Source organism: Lycium ferocissimum, chromosome 1 (genome assembly GCF_029784015.1).
Source record: "Lycium ferocissimum isolate CSIRO_LF1 chromosome 1, AGI_CSIRO_Lferr_CH_V1, whole genome shotgun sequence".
NCBI classification, from domain to species: domain Eukaryota; kingdom Viridiplantae; phylum Streptophyta; class Magnoliopsida; order Solanales; family Solanaceae; genus Lycium; species Lycium ferocissimum.
Window position 1 is genome coordinate 20,697,008 of NC_081342.1, and position 21,820 is coordinate 20,718,827.

Consider the following 21,820-nt stretch of genomic DNA (forward strand, 5'->3'; position numbering starts at 1 on the left):
CCCTAGGTGAATTAGTGTGGGTGACACTCACGACTACTTGGGTCGTGACATGCACTATTGAGTTGATTCCTTGGAAGGAGATTAAATGTTTTGATTTGCTCGAGGACAAGCAATAATTTAAGTATGGGGGTTTGATAAGTTGGTATATTGGTATACCAACTTATCTCTTCTTTAATCTTAGATTTTTGCTATGTTTGATCGAGAAAATAGTGCATTTAATGTCGTTTACTTCTATTTTACAGGTTTTATGTGATTTAGAAGTGATCGGGGAGAAATCAAGTGAAAAACAAGTCAAAAAGATGTCAAATTGAAGAAAATGAGAAAAGTGGCTAAAACTGCCAAAAATGGCCTAGATCTTAAACTGAAATTCTGGACTGTTTTGGACATATTTTGAAGGAGAAGTTATCTATTAAAGAAAGACATGAGAGAAATTATCTTTCATCTTTGGCCATATTTTCAAGCTTTGGAAGCTAGGGTTCATCAATCACACCATTGGAGGAGAAGATTGGAGCCTTTAATGAGAAATTTCTTAAACCTTTCTTTATTTCCTTGTTATGTATTGAATATCTAAATGTGTAGTACTCCATTTCATTACTTGAATCTTATTTGGTTTTGGATAAAATCTCTTGTTTTGCTTATGTATGAACGATTTTTATTTCTAATGAAGTGGGTCTTTGTGTCTTTAATTAATCTTATTCTTTGATGTTTTTTAAGAGATTAGCTAACCCTAGGACTTCCTCATTTACTTCGATTTGGCTCGGAAGAAGAAGTTTGAGGTTGAGAAACATAAATTAACAATGATTTGGGGCTTTAAACCTATCTAATAACTTGAGCTAGGAATTTGATAGTTAACTTGAGGTTAAATTGATTGTACCTAATATCACACTCTAAGACTTGGAATATCTTAGACTTAAATTCATTGATTTTGTGGAAGACTTTCAATGAAATTTTAGAAATCATTTTCTATTAACATAAACTTGTTCTTAGTTGTAAAATTGTAAAATACATTGGAGTGAAAATTCCCTTTTCTCTATGCTTGTGGTCATTAATCATTTTACTTGCTTTCTAGGTTAGTTTACATTTTCGCATTAGTTGTAATTTTCTCAAAATCAAAATATGTCAAGCGTTTGGCTTAGTGTAGAAAATGAAATTTTCTTTCTTGTTTGATCCCCTTTATATTGTTCTTTGTGGGATTCGACTCCGACTCATAGTTGAGTAAATTATATTGCATACGACCGTATACACTTTCTCTTTAAGGAGTGGATTTGGATGTTACCACTCTCGTGTGATTTAAATTTCTCTTATTGAATACTCATAATTTTAGTAGACTCAGTTCATGCATCCCATCTTGATTGATTTTATCTTGCTCGTGTGATCTAAGTTTTTTATCTTGCTTAACTTTGTTTTACACTACGATTGAGATAAATCTCTATTCCTGTTGTCTTTTCATGTTTCCTTGAATCATAACCTTTTAAACAGTAAAAATGTCTAGAGAGTTTTTGCACAAAGTCCTACGGAAGTATCCATGGTATTTTACTTGTTCGTTAGTTCTACTTGTGATTTTTACATGACGCTTTAAAAAAATATCATAAATTAATCGAACCGTACCAATGCCGAATAGAAACTAAGAATAGGATAGTGTAAAAAAAAAAATCTAATTTTGATTATACAAAATAAAATAATTGAAAATTGATATGATATAAATGTTATAAAAAATCGCCTAATCATTGACTTCCCTAATCACATGTTTTCTTCGAGGCTGCTAATTTGAAGGGAAAAACAAATAAAAGGAAGAGTTCATGAAATCCAAATCACTTTTCCTTTTTCTCTGCTTTACGATAAAGTAGAATTTCTTTTGACGTAACTTTCGCAATATGCATATAACTGGCTTGAATGGCCGCTTACATTCTTTCAGTGCATAACCTTTTAGTACAAAATTACAGTGCAAGATGATCTTAAAACATTGATTTGTCAACAAATAAAATTGCAATAAGCATTAGGATAAGAGAATGGAATGAAGAAATATAATAAGATGGATTAGCAGCTGATGTATTGGTGTTGGGATTTTGAAGCACTGGTCTAATCCCTGAAGTTGTCTTTGGAAGTAATGAAGGTTTTGGTGTTGAGGCGGTGGGTTTTTCAACAGTCGGTTCATCATCTTCTACTGTTGGTGGATCAACTTCTGCCGTTGGTTCTGCCGATGCTTTAGCAACGGAAAGAAAGAATTAAATTTTGTGAATTCAGTGACAAAACAATGTAAGAAATTACTATAGCTTCTTGGACAAGACTCTTGGTGATCTTATGATCAGTTATAATCTTGATGTTTGATTTATGTACACAACATATAACAACAACTATATATGCCTCAATCACAAGCAAGTTGACTTCGGTTATATGAGTCGTCATTGTGCATATCTCTCCATTTAAGCTCATTTATCCGCAATATTATATAAAATACAATTTCAAAAACACTAGAAGTTCTTTATATTTTAATGGCACATAAATCTATGACAAAGCTAAGAGACTCCTAGAAGACATTGTACCTAAAGTAAACATACTGACATGACAAAAATTATATTCCAACTAATTAGTATCGCCTATACATAATTTTTTTCTTCAATTTTGTATTATTTTTTGTTAGTTCTGCATGAATTTCAGTTTAATATAAATAAGTTGGTCAGAATTACCTCGTGGACCATGAGGAGCAAGAGCAGGAGGAAAAGCAGCAGCACGTTGGTGTCGAGGAGGATGAGCAGGAGCATGATGGTGACGATGGGGAGGAGGAGCTGGTGCAGGGCTCGGCACGAACAAAGCCGGACCTGCCATGCTCAATAATAACCAATTGTTTAATAACCAAAATAGCAAGTTAATCTTGTCGAAAGTGAGCTGGTTCGGTGGGAATGAAGTGGAAAAATCATGCTTGGTAGCACAAATTTCTCACTGAATGTTGGTGGAAAAATCCTTTGCTTCTAGAAGTGAGTAATTCTACAATTTAGCCTCATTTGGTGATAATAAAGTAATTACTACAAAAAATAAAATTGGCTGCGAATATATCTCACAAAACAAAAAGAATTCGTTACCAATTCTATTTAATGATGAATTAACATGGATTATCAAAAAATTATGTTAGTATTTAGCCACAGATTAACGATAAATTAGTTCTCCAGTTAGTTCCAGCAGGTGGTCCAATGAGTTGTGATTTGATACTAATATGTTGAGATTGAGACTTAGTTGATACTGATAGGTTCATTTAATTAACATAAAATAAGATAAAGTTATTGAAATCAGTGACTATGATAAGGTTTCATAATTGCATATTTAATACCTGGAGGTGGAAGAGGAACCCCTGAGGCTGCAAAAGTAAACAAATTAAAGAAATGACTTTGATACAATTTGGTCAAAAAACATGATACCACAAAGAATAAATTCATGACAGACAATGAATTTAATTACCACTGCACTGGACAGGCACACCAGTATTACAAGCTTGAGGAAGTGAAAGTGCCAAAGTACGAATAAATGGTATGGAGACAGGAACATTTCCAGTAACAATAAGACATACACAATCTATGCTACCACTCATTGATGCTTTAAGTGAATTGCAACAATCTTCAGTTGGGGAAGACCCATTGCCACTGCTTCCAGTAAGGTAATTAAAACAAGGGGTGAAAGTGCTAAGTATTGAATTTGTACACGCCGTGTTTATTTGACCATTTAGAACCTTAAAAGCTGAAAAAAATAGAAGGCTTAGCAAAACAACATGTACTGATACAGAAACCTTCAATTTTTCCATCAGTCTCAATTTTATCCTAAGATTTGAATAAGATTAATTTTCAGATGTGGATGTGGATGAGAAATTGCTAATGATTTATAGTTTACGTTGTTCAAAAGACTTATGTTGGAGGAGTAAAAGGTAGATTTGAAATTTGTGCTTGGAGTTAAACCGCTTTGACTCAGTGTGTAAAGTGGGCATTACCATTTTTTGGTCCAGGACTTGGGCTTAGAAAAGATGGGAGTCCAAGTTAGGTAGGACGGTTATACTGCTTATAGTATCTTCCAAAATCAATTTTCCTATCTAGAATCAGCTCATATTGGACTTTCCATTGGTTACATTTCACAATTCACATAAAATCAATTTTTTCCGACAAAAACGGATTTTCCTTTTTCTTTTTCCCAATTTCTAAGTCTCTATGACAAATGTATCAAATTTAGGTGTTCGTGCCCCAATCAACTTATGTAACCACCAAAGTTATAATTTCACGATCGATAAGAATTTTTCACATAATAATTCGTGGGTTCAATTCTCACTGTCCTTTTTTCCCTCACGTTCTTCTAGCCATCATGTCATAGGAAAAACCAATAAAATGTTTCATATCACATAACCCTATAACAAATATATCCTACTTAGGTTAACACTTGTCAAGGATACAAACTAAATCAAGATTTAATTTATTTTCTATTGAAAGTTTAGTTATGAAATTAAGCTCTTTTTTTCTTGCACAATTTCAAAGCCATTCATTAGTTTGAGTTGGCCAACCAAACTACCCATCTTTTCTTGTCGTTTAGTGCTGACACTTTGTGTATTTAAATCACAGCCCTTTTCTCCCTCAGCACTCAAACTTCTAGATTCTCAACCAACTCAAACTCCTCTAAACTTACTTGCAGCCTTAAAGAAAAATGGCATCCAAAGTCATGAATATAATGGCTCTAGTCTTAGTTTTGGTAGCCCTGTTTTTGAATGAAGCCGAAGCTCAATCAAATTGCGTGACTACACTTGTTGGATTGGCCCCATGTATGAATTTTGTAACTGGAAATTCATCCAATCCATCTTCAACTTGCTGTACTGCCCTGTCCGGTGTTGTCCAGTCCAATCCTCAATGCCTTTGCTCTTTGCTTAATGGTGGTGGTTCTGGTCTTGGGGTTGCCATAAATCAAACTCTTGCTTTAGCTTTACCTGGTGCCTGTAATGTACAAACTCCTCCAGTCAGCCAGTGCAATGGTACAATTCTAATCCTTCAATCTTTTATGCTGATTGTCACTTTTTATTGGTCGGTCGCCTCTTGTCATGTTTTAAGTAATCTAACAGTGTAAAAATTTGTTTACATTGTTAGTGTGTAAAAGTTAAAATCAATTAGGACTTAACTTCCATTCACTAAGGTAAAGAATTGTTACACTCTATTGTAGCAGGTAACCTATCATATTTTTTAGGTTACTAATCAGGGGTGGATGCAGTAAGATCCTGAACAAAAAATTATGGTGTATATTTAGGGTAAATTTTTTGTGTTCGTGTACATATATTAACTTTTGAACACCCTGAACATATATTACAATGTATATTTAGGTCTAGTTATTTTTTCGAACACCCTGAGTGAAAATCCTGGATCCGCCACCGTTACTAATCCATTTTTTTATATATGGACTGTTACATGCGGTTATCTTATAGGTGATCAAATAGTGTAAAAATTCGATTGCATTGATAGTGTTAGGGGTGTACATGGACCGGGTTGGTTCGGATTTTTTAAACACCAAACCAAACCAATTGCGTCGGGTTTTAAAATTTATACACCAAACCAAACCAATAAAATTCGGGTTTTTCAACCTCGAGTTGTTCGGTTTTCTCGGATTTTTCGGGTTTTTTTTCGGAATAGTCTTGATACAAAACATATAACTTTTACTTTAATTATTTCTTTATTCCTAATAAGATACAATTATATAATTAAGGCGTTTCTTAAGAAAATAACACAAAATGTGAGAAGAGTGATGACATTGTATTAAAATATTCAACAAAAGCTAATATAATCGGTTAAAATAAATATTGCTAATTAACAAGCCATAAAAGAAAATGACCATAATCTAAAAATACTAAGTCATGCTAAAATAAGTATTAATTATATGACAAAGAAAAAAACTTAAGTTATGTATTTTTACTCTCTAAATCAATTACGCAAAACTAAAGAGATAGATATCCAATATTATTGTCATTTCTAGTGGTAAATTGAATTTCTTTTGTTAGGATTAGTGTTCAGTTGGTTTTGATTTGGACTTTATTTGAGTTACTAACATCCATATGATATAAAACTTATTGACATTCAAAATTCTAAGTTCAAGCTTGAATAATATGATAATAGATAAAAAAAAATACGAAAAAATTTAAGAAATATTTATAAATTACTTTACAAATAAATATTTTTATGTATAAAATATTTTAAAAATTGAATACATGTAATGTCGGGTTGGTTTGGTTCGGTTTGACTTTTTTAGTTAAAAATCAAACCAAACCAATTATATTTTTTTTCCAACACCAAACCAAGTCAAACCAAACCACTATCGGATTTTTTTCTTTCAATTTCGGTTTATCGATTTGGTGCGGTTTGTCGGTTTACTTTGTACACCCCTAGATAGTGTATAGAAATTAAACTCACTGTTTAACCAGCTGTTTTTTTTTTTTTTTTGGCCTTTAAAAAATAGCTGCCAGTGGACCAACTGGTTCAGTCCCAGCAAGTTCCCCTTCAGGTTCCCCTGCCCCAACGGGTTCATCTGATGAAACACCTGAAATCCCAGCAACTCCATCAGGATCAGGTAATTTCTAGTATTAATTCCATCAATTTTACTCTAGCCGAATTATAAATTAAAAAAAAAAAATAGGGACAAAAACAGAATAAAAAATCATTGTTCTCTCTATATCTGATCCTACAAGCACCTTAAAAGTGGAATACTTATTGTTTTTGCAGGTTCAACAGGATCTAAGACAGACACTTCAAGAAATGGATCCTCAAATGCAGGAAGCAACATGAAAATTTCTTTCAGTTTAATGGGATTCCTACTCTTCATTGCATCTAGTGCTTTGGCTTAGCTCGCTTTGTAGTTGTCTATGTCTCTTTCTTAGCTGCAGGAGAGTCACTTTTTTGCTCTTGAAACATTGTTATTGTGAATCTTTTATTTCACCCCTTTTTGGGGTCTAGTATGATTGATTGTAGTTGTTCGGAGAGCTCGTTGTACCACCATTTGTTTTAAATAATAATAATCTTTTTTATCAGTCATAAGCAGACTCTGTTCATTCTGTTTGTGCCTTTGTTTCTTTTTTTCTTTTTCTTTTTCAATTAATAAACCACCGATAGGTGTGGTCCATTTTAATTTATGTCAAGGCGGTCTTGTGTGCAAATATAACCTCTTATTTAAGGCTGTTAAAGTTTTGTACTAGAGTTTTTGAAATACACACCTTGTACACTTGCTTATTACTAGTTGAATTGCAGTTTTTATTTGTACACGCTATGATTTCAGGAAAAATAAAAGGGCGAAACAACGTTAAATCCTAATCAGACACAGCCAAAAAGAATTAAGGAATCTGAACATTTAACAAGATACTTTAAAACAATATGTAAAATAGTCAGGAAAATATCATGAACTCCTAAAATCTTTACGATTACAGACATGAACTACATAATCTAGCACGCCTATTTTTGCAACAGCGATTCATTGGTAATTTAAGTTTTGGGAATTTAATGCTAATTATGCCATGGTCAAAATAATATGTATTGCCGCGCCACAAACCTTTTTCAGCCAAGCTATTGTTATTTAAGAACTAAAATAGATCCCTCTTTCCGGATAACATTTACTTATAAATATTTTGTGGTGGTATTGACTATATTCATGATTATTGTTTTCGTTTAGGATGTGTTGATGCGAAAACAGAGAAAATGCTTTTCAATTTTCCGAGGTTCATTTTGGTAAAAAATTTTTAAAACATTTTCTTGAAAATTAGGAAAATGACCCTAATAAAAGTAGGGAAAACAAGTTTGAGTTCATTCCACCAACCACCCTACCACCACCCAACCCAACCCCAACCCCCACCACCCCACCGCACCCCCCACCCACCACCCCATCCATTCCCCCCCCCCCCCCGGGCCCAAAAATAATTTTTTTTTGGAAAAAAAAGTTTTTGACATTATTTTTAGTTTTTTGCACCCCCGTCCCCCACACAAACCCCGCACCCCCCCCCCCCCCCCGGAAAAAAAAAAATTAATATTTTTGGAAAAAAAAGTTTTGATATTTTTTTTGGTTTTTGCACCCAACCTTTGACTCCTTCCTCCCTCCCCCCCCAAAAAAAAAATTGAAAAAAAAAAAGTTTTGACATTTGTTATGGTTTTTTGCACCCCAACCCACCCCCCCCTCCAAAAAAAATTGAAAAAAAGGTTGACAATTATAAAAATTGAATGTTGGCGTGGTTAAAAATTAAAACTTTTGGAGGGGGTGATGGGGTATTTGGGAGGGGGTGGTGAAGAGATTTTTTTTTTTTTTTGGGTAGGGGGTGTGGTATGGGTTCCACGCAAGGGGGAAGGGGGTGATGGGGGATGTGGTAGTGTAGAAAATTCAGAAAAAAAAAATTAAAAACTTCCAATAAAATATTGTGGAGGGGTGGGGGGTGGTGTATGGGTTACGCGAGTGGTTGGGGGTGGGGTTGCAAAAAATAAAAAAATTAAAAATGGAGGGGCGTGGGGGCGTAGGCGTGGGTGGGTGGGAGTGGGGTGTGGGTTTGGGTGGGGGTGGGGGTATGGGGTTGGGTTGGAGTTGGTGAGTGTTGGGGGTGGGGTGCAAAAAAAAAAAAAAACGAAAAATCAAAGAAATTTTTTTTAAGGGGGTGGGGCGTAGGTGGGTGGGCGGGAGTGGGGTGGGGTGGGGTATGGGGTTGCGTTAGAGTTGGTGAGGCTTGGATGAGAATTTTAGGAAAATGTTTTTATCAACCAAACTAACATGAGAAAATAAATAAGAAATTCACTTATTTTCCATTATCCAAACGAACATGAGAAAATAAGTGAAAATTCACTTATTTTCTAGGAAAACATTTTCTAAGAAAACATTTTCCTCCATACCGAACACACCCTTAGTTCTTTTTCTTCTCTTTCGTGTTCTGGAATTGTCTCATAACATCTTTTTAGATATGTTATATGCTTACGAAATAAAAGAAGAAAAACACTTTCAAATAAGATGAAAAGAAAGTATATAATGCGTTATCTAGTGAAAGATATGATGCATTGAAAGTATTAGGTGCTATCCTAAGTCATAATTTATCATGCATTGAAAGATATGATGAACTGTCATAATTTATCATGCATTGAAAGATATGATGAACTACTCTTACCAACTCTTAAACCAACGAGTGTCTTTGCTACTCTGCTTAGAGGTGCTTAATTTCATATTTAATGTAAGAACATATTCTAAACAGAAATGATTAAACGTATTCTAAACGGAAATTATAGGTTTAACTTATATCTAATTACTACTTACTCATACTCCTGTACTATTTTATGTGAAGGAGGGTGGAATAAAAGGTTGCAGTATCCAGGCTCGATGAATAATGAGAAGACACATCAAGTGAAAACGTTTTGTTTACAAGAGTATCAAAACATCTAAATTACTTCGGTGTGAAGGATAGATTCTAAATTACTTAGATATTAGCGGTGTGCACATTAAATAGGAATGAGAGAATAATTATAAAGGACCCAATTAGTCCTAGCTGGTAATATGAAGCTTCTCTTTTTTTTATCTTTGTTTTAAGTACTATAAGATATAAAAGGTCATTGGTGTCTTTTCTGGTTGTAAGATTACGGGTGTGTTCGGTATGGAGGAAAACATTTTCCTGAAAATGTTTTTCAATTTTCTCACGTTCATTTGATCAAAAATTTTGAAAAATATTTTCTTTTGGAAAACATTTTCTTCAAAATTGGGGAAAATGACTTCCCTAATAAAAGTAGGGAAAATAAGTTGTTACATCCCGTGTTCTCATGCGTTGGAAAGTGTGCGAGTTAAATGATATTAGTAACGGACACGAGGTTATCCCCCAAGCTTATAGGTGGTTAAGGTGATGATACACATGTATCGTAAGGATTTGAAGTTAAACCAATCGAAGAAAATAAGTTTTATCGAGGTTCGAAATTTATTTGATGAAATACGGTCCAAGCTATAGTATCCCGTATTTTTGGACTAGAAAAATTTAATTGTCCAACATGAGCAAATTTACCAGGCTTAGGAGAATTCGATCATATCCAAGGATGAAAATCAAGAGCTCGGTATATACAAGGAATGAAGTCCAAAAGTTATTTAGGACTTAAAAAGTATGACGGCAGTGATTGAGAATAATATTTGGTTTACGTATAAAGAGGCTATGGACTAGAGTTCTACCACATGATTATGATAATGAGTATATGAAGTGTATTAGAAATAATTGATATTAAAGTGAATTGAGATCAAAAAATTAATGGACATAATTGGATAATTATTAAGTAGACATAATCCACGTGTCATGGTAAGGCAGCAACAAGTGTCCTATGTGACGTGGTGGCAGCAAGTGGGTATGTGTCACAAGGCCATGACAACCTTAGTGACACAATACACCAAAAGCTGCCAACTGTAAGGTCAAATAAAGATTTGTATTCTTTATCTCAAATTGGTGAATTCATACCAAAACAATCACAATGCACAGCAGCAACGTGATTGTAGATCATAAAAGAATTTCTCATAGTTAGATGGGTGGATTCATTATAGAACATCTACACAACAGCAAGTTCGTGGCAATAACACTTTCCTCCGGTTCTAGCGGATCGAAGATTACTTCATAGTGAGGCAAGGTGGAAGAAGAGTAGTTCTTGGCATATAAGGTAAGAAATCCTCTCTCCTAGATGCATTTGATTTACCCAAGTCGTATCTACGTTGCTAGATGAATTAAATACGAACTTGCGAATAGAATTGTCATGTGATAGAGTTGGGAGTTGGGGGCTGTTTTTCTTGTTGTAATTATATGATATAAGCTGAGATATGTAGTAAATAATGCTCTTATCATATTGAGAATATTTTTAAGGTTAAGAAGGAAACATACGAAAAGGTGTTATGGAGAATACGGATTCTAATTCGAGCTTGTCGCTCGTTATAAAGTATTACGAAGTTGTTATGGATATGCATGTTGTGTTGAGATTTATTTGTGGTTGGGCTGTTGTGGTGATATACCGAATTGGGGGATGCTAATGATATAGGGGAGATGCTGCCCGAATTTGGGCAAAATTCTTAAAGAATTTAATTTGGAGGCTTAAGATAAGCATATGACGACAAGCCTAATAATAGTATGAATGGTTTTATATGTAGATTACGAGACTATGAATGATCATACGTAGATTGCAAGACGAGAAGTAAGTTGGAAAGTGAAAAGTAAGCTTCCAGGTATGTAAAGCTATCCTTTCTTTCTTTTTGGCATGATCTATATGAAACAAGCAGACGATGAATGTATAAACTCCAAAGAAGCTCCTATTCTTAGAGATATTAGGATGGCTAATGTTCTTGATTTCCAGAAGCTATTTCATATTGTCTTGATACGTGTCTATGATTCTTGAAGTTCTATTTGATATACTCCATAGTGACATTCGAGGGGTACTTGACATGACTGTCGTTTTTTATACTCAAGTGCAAGTTTATTCTACTTATTCTATTGAGTCTCAGATGATGATTTAATTCGCATATGGTTGCTCACTACTCTGCTCGTGCATGCTATTATTATATCTTTCACCGAGTCCCGAGCCGGGTATGTTTTCGTGCACAGTTTCACTGCATTGTTCACCGAGTCCCTCACTAGAGGGCCGGGTACGGTATATATATATATATATATATAATTATGGCACCGAGTCCCATGATCGGCCGGGTATGGTATACGTGTACACGATTTTATTCACCGAGTCCCATAATGGGCCGGGTATGGTATATGATAATGATATGCATGATTTTCATTTCATAAGGCACAAGTACATTGGTATCTTTGATTGTCATACTTATCTCCTGTAATCTTTTATTCAGTCATGATCTTCTTTATTGTATTTCATGCTTTATATATTAGGTACATATCTCGCATCGACCCCCTTTCGGGGGGGTGCGTTTTCATGCCGCAGTACGGATACTCGGTTTGGTGACCCACTTAGGACTTCGCTCTCAATTTGTTTGGAGAGCTCCATTGTTCGGAGCCTAGATTATTTTAGTACGATCTGATATATAGACTTATGCATATCCGAGAGGTACGGCGGGGCCACGTCCCGTCATATTTCACTTTGATACTCTTGAGGTCCGTAGACGTATGGGTTGTATATAGGTTTAGGTGTTGTGTATATGGGTTGTGTTGGATATTCCCGTATATAGTGGCAGCCTTGTCGGCTTGCGTATTGTGTTATGCTTTGATCAGCTGTGATCCTCAGGAGACAGGTTTATGATGATATTTGGCATTGCGAATCTTTAGTTGCTTTTACAAGTTTCCATTCCGTCCTTAGTTTCAATTTGACTATAGCTAACAGGTTCGTATACGAGTGTCGGGGGGGCCTAGTCAGCGGCCCGTGGGTTGGGTCGCACACAAGTTCACAAGTTAATTCCACCAACAACTTACCATTAGGGGTGAGCGTTCAGTTGTTCGGTTCGATTTTTTCAAAGTTTGATTCGGTATTTCAGTTTCAGTTTTTTTTAAGGGGAAACCGAACACCGCACCAAATTAGTTCGGTTCGGTACAGTGTTTTGAAGTTCGTTCGGTTCGGTTTCGAATTTCTAATTCGATTTTTTGGCATTGGTTAAGCAATAGTCACCCGTTACCAAATGATTCATGATTAACATATCAAGAATGTCTTTAGTACCAAGACTAGCTAGCACCGGCGAAGACTACCGGCCCGGCCGAAGACCGGCGGCGGGGCGGGTTAACAATCGGCAACCCATAACGGCCGACAAGCTGCCGGCGGCGGCAAACAAATTGATATAAAAAAATATTATATTAAATATTCGGTTAAACCGAAAAATCGAAAATCTGAAACCGAACACCGAATTTTCTATTTAAAAAAAAAAATCGGACGAAACACCGAAAATCGAAAAATCGAATTCATTCGGTTCGGTTCGATTTTTCGGTTTTCGTTATTTATGCCCACCCCTACGGCTACCACCACCTAACCTAATCCCAACCACCAAACCCCAACCACTCCCAACCCCTCACCCACCCCACCCCACCCCCACCCACTACCCCCCCCTCCCCCTCCCCCCCCCCCCCACACGCCAAAATAATTTTTTTTGGAAAAAAAGTTTTGACATTATTTTTGCACCACCCACTCAAACCCCCGTACCCTACCCCCCCCCCCCCCCCCCCCCCCCGCGCAAAAAATGATTTTTTTTGACAAAAAAAGTTTTGACTTTTTTTTTTTGCACCCCACCCAATCCCGCACCCTACCCCTGCCCCACCTCCCCGCCCCAAAAAAAATTAATATTTTTGAAAAAATAACCTATATATAGTTTTGATTGCATAGTTCTTTCCTTGTTGCAACCAAGCTTACCTGTTTCACTATAAATTTCTATTTTACAATACTAAGCTCAGCGTCTCACACTATATCATTTGAAAAATCACTACAAAAAAACTGAATAATTTGTGGAGGTTAAAAGTTGCAATTAGGGGAGGTTTTAGCCTCCACTATTTGCTAGCGGAAGTTAAAACCCCCGCGAATTGCAACTTTCAACCTTCTCAATTTGTAGTGAATTAATCAAACTTTCCCTTTCTTTCTTTTTGTATCACTAATCTTGAACCAGTTAGATATCGACTACGCAAATAATAACTCAATTGGTTAAAGTTGGCCAACCAAAGTATCAAGCAAAGCTGTCTCTTCTTCCCAAGCTTCACAATAAACTCACTGTGCACTAATGATAGTATTATATAGTTCCATGCCCTTGATCAATTTCTACCATAGACATTAGAGATAATAATCCAACCTCATATGGTATTCACTAGATGGCTTCAAAAAGAATCGAAATTGGTCTGACTCTGACTCTAGCTCTGGTCCTCATTCAATGGGATGGAGCCAGAGCACAATCAGACTGCACTGCTGCACTGGTGAGCTTGTCCCCATGTCTAAATTATGTTACTGGAAACACAACAACGCCCTCGTCATCTTGTTGCTCACAACTATCAAGGGTTGTTACATCACAACCCCGGTGCCTTTGCTCCGTGCTAAATGGTGGTGGCTCCTCTTTTGGTGTTTCTATTAACCAAACTTTGGCTGTTGCACTTCCTAGTGCATGCAATGTGCAAACTCCGCCTGTGAGCCGCTGCAATGGTATGCATATTATTCTAATTTAAGTAACTAAAAGAAATTTTACACTATTAAATAGTTTAAAATGTAATGAGGGGAACTAGTCACCTAGTTAGTAAGACAACAACATGTTACAATGATAATGTAAAAACTATTTAATGTGTCAGTGTATACAAGTTAATCTCATATCTCTGTCACTAATATTTTGCATGATCAAAGTAAAGCCTTCAAATTTAATGACATGAAATGCAATTTTTTCCTACTTCACAGCTGGTGCAAATGGACCAGCAGCTTCAACTGCTGATAGTCCTCCAGCGGACTCTTCCAGAGAATCACCAGATAATCCTTCAGGTATATATATACTTTTCTTTTACTGTCAGTACTGCATTTTGAGGATTTTTATCCAGGCACTAAAAAATTAATTAATCAATGAAAAAAAAAAGCGAAACGAGTCAAAAGAGTACGTGGGAACACATCCGATGGAAGCATTATTAGAATGGGCCGCTTCATCTCACAACTACTTTGATCTTCATTGCTGCATTTACTGCTTTTGTGTCAACTATCTTCTAGCTTCAAGTTTTAGGAGTTTTGAACATTTTAAGGTGTTTTCCGTAAATGATGATTTTATTCTTGATTTTGTCCTGTTTGTCCCAAAGTTGTAGTATCTGTGTGCCATCTATGAGTATTGCATCTGCGCTTTGACTTATTCATTGGAGTCTTGGATAGTCAATTTTAGCTTATTGTTATCCTTTAAATGCTCATTTTCGCTCTCTTTATCCTTTTTTTTTCTTTATTACCTTCATTTTCTTTTTCGCTTTGCTGAACATAATTTGATCCTTGGCGAGTCTTTGCATAACAAAGAAATAGTAAAATAGCATTCGATTTCTACAATGGAACAGAAGTTTTCTTGATTTGAGTCTAAAGCTGAGAGGAAAACGCTTACTTGCCAAGTATTGAAGAGAGAGAAAGACCCGCTTCTCTCTAACTTTTGTGCGCTGAAAGTTCCAACGGTAATCTTTTGTGATCTAACGGTCATCCCTGACAGAGGCGGACCCGGGATTTGAGCACGACGAGGGCACCTTTGCCTTTAAACATGCTAACTATTAGTGTCAAAGTTCGGCGTGCTACTCTTTAAACTTAATGATTATAATAACTTATTAGCAAAACTTTAATATTGATTATCACCACTTTGATTTTAATAAGATAAATATACATCATTCATCGTGCTTAAACTTGACTTGACTTTATATTCTGAACAACAACAAAAAAAAGCTTTTTTTTTTTTTAAAAAAAAAAGATAAATGTCTTTGCAAAATAGGTGCTGAGAGGATAAATTTGTTTTAAGCCTATTTTAAACTTCAAAATTCTCATTTTTTCTCAAGCAAAACATGAGTCACTGGTCATTTTGTAAACATATATTTAATGTAGGTAATAAAAGATTATTACTAAATACTATTTGTAATTTTTATAGCAATTTTCTAAAAGATTATCTATTTATATTTTAAATAAAATTTAATTTTAATTTTAAAAAATATCTAATTAATGACAATCAAAACTCAAAATTTTATATCCATAATTGACATAGAAAACACAAATAGAGAGACACGGAAGTAATACCTAATGCACATTATATTACAATAACAATTATAAAAAATAAAACTAATATTAATGGATTAAAATTAAAATATATAAAAAGATAATATAACATAAATTAGGTTATAGGTGAAACACCTAGAAAAATAATAAAAATATTAATTTATAAAGATATTACATGAATGGGAATAAAAAAGTTGAGAGAAATAAACATTGCATAGGATAGAAGGAGAAAATATTTTATTCAAAATTGAAAGGGAGATTGATTTTAAAGTAAAACTGAGGATGTGTAAATAATTTTGGCTCAATTTTTACTATATTATATGAGAGCCTTGGTTTCGACCAAGGGCAAAATGGTAACTTCGTCATACTCCCATTTTTCGCTGCACTTAAGTACGTGTCTATCACTTTGCTATTTTTCCTTTTTACTCTAGAACTCCCACGGCAGTTCCATAGCCCTGGCACTTGAGCTCGCTTATTCTTCTTGGACTCTCTCATCGTCTAACTCTTCCTAGCAGGTTTTTGTTTTCTCCCCTGCTCATTTTAGATCTAATATTTTGACATAGTGCTCAATTTCTTGGATTTTTCCGCAACTTTTACGAGGTAATTGTTTTCGTTCTGTTTTATTTTCCTCCTATTTATCAGTTTACGGGTTTCACTGTTCTGATTAATTTATGGATGTGAGTGGTTACCTTCAATTCATTTATAATTTTTGTATATGATTTTTGTCTGATGTTCTTCATAGCTCTTAATATCAGGAGAAGGAAAATTAATTCTTGTCCTGCATTTAGTTTCATTTGTATAAAGCGAATTTCTCCTGCTTGTAGCAACCGCAGTAAGGTCGATTTCTCGGGGGAGATTAATACTCCTCATGTTCCTAGAAATAGTGAAGAAACAGACAAGAGCTTTGATGCAGCCGAGGTGCTTGACAATATGCCTTAAGCAACTCAGCTCTGGTATTTCTGCATAGTTGAATTTGACGTTTTTGTATTTTTTTTTTCCATCTAAAATTTTTCCGGTTTGTATGCAAATTTCTGAGTTCTAATTAGTTTTTCTCTATTCTTTCTTGATGAGCATCTAAATATCTGACTTCTATTTCTTTTTAGAGATTTTTTATTTCTAATCTTCATTCAGCAACTAAAAGTATATTTGCATTTGTTCTTTATTTTTTCTTTTTGGTTTGGTTTGTTTGATTTTGGATATTTCATTTGTATATATCTGAGTGTTCCTATTTCGTTATGTTAGGTTATGGAATGTGTACATTCATGTCCTTATTTGTTTTAACACCTTTATGGAAGTTCTCAGCATCTCAAATAAAGATGGTAACGACAAGGGATAAGATCTCGAAGTCGATCCTCGGTCCTCATCTGTTCAATATGATAAATTATTTTATTCATTTCAGATCTTCTCAATCATATTTGCAGGCGGCATTCAATTAAAAGCTAATATTTTGTGTCTTTTGCTAATTTATGAATAATTTTATATGTTTACCTGAGTCCATTTATGTGTTCCCTTGTATTAGTTGTCTATTCGTGTGGTTGTGTAGTATTTCAATTAACTGTTAAATATGTAGACATGTATGGATATTAATCATAGGTAAGCATATTCTTAATAATGTTAAACATGTAATTCAAATTTCGCATTCACGTAATAGAAAGGGCTGCTGAAATGTCGAATAAAAATAAAAAAAATGATAAAAAGTTTGAATAAATACAATGCTGAGAAAAAGGGTAGACGCTGGGAATTATATAGAGTGATGCAAGCTGATAAAAAGAGGTTATCTTAGTGCGAGCTCAAACAAACAAAGTTGAGTTGAGTTTAATGTATCGTCCTCATTAGATAATTAGACTATCACTTAACTTCTAATCTGCAGCCTGATTTACTGCCTGGTTTTCTAGGTTTAATTTTCTTTTTCTTTATAATCTTCATGTTCCATTCCCTTCTCTATGGGCTATGTGTTCTCCGCCGTCAATTTCGAGCTTCTTCGTCTCCTTGGTGACTGCCAAATTTGTCATCATCTTTTTAAATCAATTGGATTAGAATTTCAAGTGCCAAACATTTTTTTTAGTGTTAGACCGACTATGGTGTACTCATAAGATCAGAGTAGCTTTTGCTTACAGCTCACTAGCATCTGGATCTTCAAGTTGTTTCAGATCATATCGTCTGCTAAGAGGCAAACATCACCTTACAAATGATTTGCATGTAACCTTCGAAATTACTTTATTGATAACCCCCCGAGTAGTCATAGAGCGTAACAGAGGATTTGTGATATCATACCTAGGGAGTTGGTTCTTATTGTTAGTTGTGTAGTACTGCTTAGAATTAGTAGTGAACCTTTGCTTCTCTGAAAGATTATAGGATTTCGATAGAGATTTTTTTAGCAGATTCTTTCTACAACCTTTTTATGCTTCTCACCAGAAAAATGGAGAAGTGATTGAGTATATATTTTTAAATTAGCTCGACCATCTGTACTCTTTCTCATTCTGTAGCACTTTATTTACTTCAAAATTATACTTACCTGTCCCAAATTAATTATGTGATACTTCGCTTTTCGAGTTCCTTAGAATGTACTCTTGAAATCAATTAACTGGCTTTTCATTTTGTTGATGCATGCTAAATTTCAATTAACTAGCTTTTCGAAATTAAGGAATAATTGTGATTTTGATGAATAGGAAAATGTTGTATTTGTCTACTGTGTTAAATCAGCGATGTCCTCTAAAAGTTATTGTATGATATTGATCAAAGACTTTAAAGTGCAGGTCTTTGCGTTGTTCACTAATTGGAAGCTGACTTTGAACAAACTCCAATGTCTGTTGTCTTTTTTGTTTCTTTTCATCGCTTCTTTGTTTGGGATATGAGCATTGATAATTGATCATAACTTCATAATTATGCAGGTATTTTCTGACAAAAGCTCGTAAGGAGGCGGCTAAAAAGAAGACTAAACATTGCATTGAAAACACATCACTGTTTGCTGATATGTAAATGGTAGAAAATGCAAATAGCTCTCCAGTATGTAATGTAAAGCATGCACGTAAAGGTTGGCCATGTGATAAATATTTATGCTTGTGGCCATTGACAAGCACTACTAGCAATTTCAGTATATGCGTTTTGATCGAATGGTTATTTGATATCAGTCAAGCAGGGAAGACTGACAAGGTTTTACACCTTAAATCACTTTTATGTTCAGAGATCATCTTCCAAATCCTCCGTCAAATCATCTTATTTCGTGAATTAGGATTAGGTCGTGCTTAATTGTATGGTTTTTCGCAGATATCTTGTTCTGATTCCCCCTTTTATGTGCGCTGTTTCCTCTTCTTCTATTAGCCTTCTCCCCCTAATCTCTTGAATCCTTTCTTGCTTTTGCAATTTCAAGTTAGTTACTCTTTCAAGTTTTGGCCAAATATACTCTTTTGTTTCCTTAATTTGTATGTAGGATGCTTTTATCAGTGTTGTTGTTGTTGTTTTTTTTTTTTTTTTTTAAATCTGATCTGAATTTCTGGTCTTTGTTTTTTTTTTCCCAATCGATATAGGTCTGGGTCTGTATTGCCGGGCGACTGATCAAATGAGTTGAAAGTTGTCGGTGCTGAGCTCTCCAATAGTTTCTCCACTAACGCTGTCTTTGATTCTCAGGTTGGTTTCTTGTTTTCCTTTACTTAGGGTTGTGTATAAAACTGTAAAGATTGGCTGTGAAATCAGAAAACAGTTTTGAACCTTTGCCCTATATATTTGTTGGTTTCTTCTTTTTTTTCTCTTCTTGACTCAAGATGCCTGCTATTCCTAAGCCTGAGCTACCAACTTTGCTAAAATCATTTGCAGCTTCCCTTTTGGAAAGTTTATTTGTGTGATTTTTCTGTTATCCGAGCAGCCTCCTTTCAGAAGATATATTTATGTGATTGTTCTATCATCAGTAATTTCCGAATTTATATGTATATTATTTTTATACACTAAATCTTGAATTGTTTAGGTAGCCTGTTACTCTGGTGATTTACTGTGTTTATTTCTTAATCTCCAATAATTGGGGACTGAATCGAGGTGATTTTTGCAGTTCACATTGTAATATCCCAATACTTGGTGAATATGATATTTTGGTAGTGCTCCATTGTGTTAAATATATATAGTGTTCAGGGAGATAATTTTTTCCTCTCCATGGAACACGTGTACTGTATTGACTGCAGTGCCATTTTTCTTGGCTTGCTAATTTTTTCTTGTACCGATTAATAATTAGATAGGAAGAGGGTCTAAAGGAGAATGGCAGTGGATTTGATGGATATAGCTGTGTCAAGGTAAGTTAACTATCGATTACTTGTTTCTCAATTTGCTTTCTACATTCAGATTGATATGATTTGCCTTGATGAGGCAGCAAAGATATTGTTAAGAGATGGAAGGCCTCCTGCAATGACAAGAAGTAAAAAGTCCACACCTTTTTGCTTGCTTAGTAGTAATCTGAACTACATAGGTGCACAAACTGTTAGTTTCTTTTTAACACCGCTGTGTTGCCTATCTATGATACTTCAATTAATGTTTTTTTTTTCTTCTTATCTATGCACCTAAAGTTAGGAGGTTGTATGATATTGCAAATGTTTTGTCTTCGATGAAATTTATTGAAAAGGTAATTATCCTCGAATGTTTATTCATCAAGTTTCTCCAAGTAAATAGAAGGAACAGAAATTGACTATGCATTAGTAGCTTTTACGGCTGTAATGTCGAAGATGACAAGTCAGATATTTCACCTGCAAACATCTACACCAGATGACAGTATTGCTCCATGCGAAGCTCTTTACTACCTTGTGTGAGATAGATATTATAGTCATGAAAAAGAATCCTACTCTTTCTACGTTTTGGCAATTTCATGTTGATCGCCTTTTCTTTCCTATGACTGAATGGAGCTACATTTTCTTGATCACGGGTAACATATCCTCAAGGTGTGGATACTACCAAAGTGGGTTGTCTTTGACTAATGAATTAAATTTCACTTATGTTCCCTCATTCTCTCTTTCTCCAGATTAAAGTGACCTACATTTCTTTTTAACTTGTGAGGTAGCTAACATGTTAGTATGTTACTCATTTCATGGCTTAAGCTATAGTGTGTGTTTTTGTCCCTCCGTTTTGCTCCTCTTATCCAATGATTCAGGTGATATTTGGAGAAAAGTAAGAGATTTAGAGCATCTAATCCATTTTTCTGTGTTGATTACTTTTATGATGACTAACCAAGAAGAAGTATAACTCTGTATCTTGAACTTTCGAATGGTATTTATTATTCTGCAAATAGCTTTCTTTGATAGCATAATTGAGTCGTTAGTTCCTTCAGATCTTTCCTTTGCAATTTATCTTAAGAAATTCTGATTTGCTAGTTGCAATGTAGGAATCTAATGATGTATTAGAAATGCACGGGCCATCACTGTCTAGTTTTTATAAATAAATAACTAGTAAATAATAAAAGAAAGAAAAAGTAAAACTATGGACTCCTAAGTGGAAGTACTAGCAATGTGTCTGATAACATCCATGCCCCAAGCAACCAAAAGGCCATGGTGAGCTCATAGCATTAAGCTCACTTGGATAGACAGCAAGACGAGATCCGTGGATTTGGCATTGATGACAGCTGCACGTATTTGCGGCAATCACTTTCCATGGTCATCAGTAGTATCCGGCTAAGTAAGTCTTGCTTTGCCGGTACAAATCCATTCATATGGGGTCTAACGTGTCCCGGCGTACTTTTTCTAGAAGTTTGGAGGCTTCGCGCGTCTACGCGTTGACAGTTAAATTTGGCGTGCGGTTTGTACGATATTTCCTTGTTTAAGAATAAGCCATTTGCCGTTCTTTTGATGGGGTTTTTTTTTTTCTATTTGTAATCCCGGGGATTAGTTTTCTAGATATATTTTGATGTCGTTGTACCATGGTTTGCCTCCGGCCCCCCAACCTGGCAAGGTGGGCTCTTTTTTCTTTAAAACTTATCCTTAGCGGGAATTATTTGGCCCTTTTGGGATGTTGGATCTTGATTTTATTGTGGCCCGGGCGTCAAAATTTATTCCCAAGCCATGGCGAAATGTTGAAAAAGTCTTTACCCAATTTTTTTCCAATCTTTGTGCCAAGGTTCCAAAATGGGGAAATTTTTTCATTCTTGGTGGCCCCTTTTTCCT

The 21,820-nt window shown here is 35.0% G+C and overlaps 3 protein-coding genes across 3 annotated transcripts in view; 2 read left to right on the plus strand and 1 right to left on the minus strand.

Annotated features, from left to right (window-relative positions):
• Positions 1–1,802: 1,802 nt before the first annotated feature.
• Positions 1,803–3,854, minus strand: LOC132029271 (non-specific lipid transfer protein GPI-anchored 16-like). The gene is made up of 4 exons (XM_059418591.1): positions 3,454–3,854; positions 3,326–3,352; positions 2,688–2,819; positions 1,803–2,212 (listed from the first exon to the last, which is right to left on the minus strand). The coding sequence occupies exons 1-4, from the start codon at positions 3,791–3,793 to the stop codon at positions 1,956–1,958; spliced, it is 756 nt and encodes a 251-aa protein (XP_059274574.1). The 5' UTR covers positions 3,794–3,854; the 3' UTR covers positions 1,803–1,955.
• A 756-nt stretch (positions 3,855–4,610) lies between these two features.
• LOC132029277 (non-specific lipid transfer protein GPI-anchored 5-like) lies at positions 4,611–7,043 on the plus strand. The gene is made up of 3 exons (XM_059418597.1): positions 4,611–4,999; positions 6,469–6,579; positions 6,732–7,043. The coding sequence occupies exons 1-3, from the start codon at positions 4,678–4,680 to the stop codon at positions 6,851–6,853; spliced, it is 555 nt and encodes a 184-aa protein (XP_059274580.1). The 5' UTR covers positions 4,611–4,677; the 3' UTR covers positions 6,854–7,043.
• A 6,637-nt stretch (positions 7,044–13,680) lies between these two features.
• The window catches only part of LOC132029287 (non-specific lipid transfer protein GPI-anchored 5-like), a 47,471-nt gene continuing 39,331 nt past the window's right edge, over positions 13,681–21,820 (plus strand). Inside the window, exons 1-2 of the mRNA XM_059418604.1 lie at positions 13,681–14,114; positions 14,361–14,441. Of these exons, the coding sequence (XP_059274587.1) occupies positions 13,790–14,114; positions 14,361–14,441 (406 nt within the window). The 5' untranslated portion in view covers positions 13,681–13,789. The remainder of the gene's footprint in view (positions 14,115–14,360; positions 14,442–21,820) is intronic.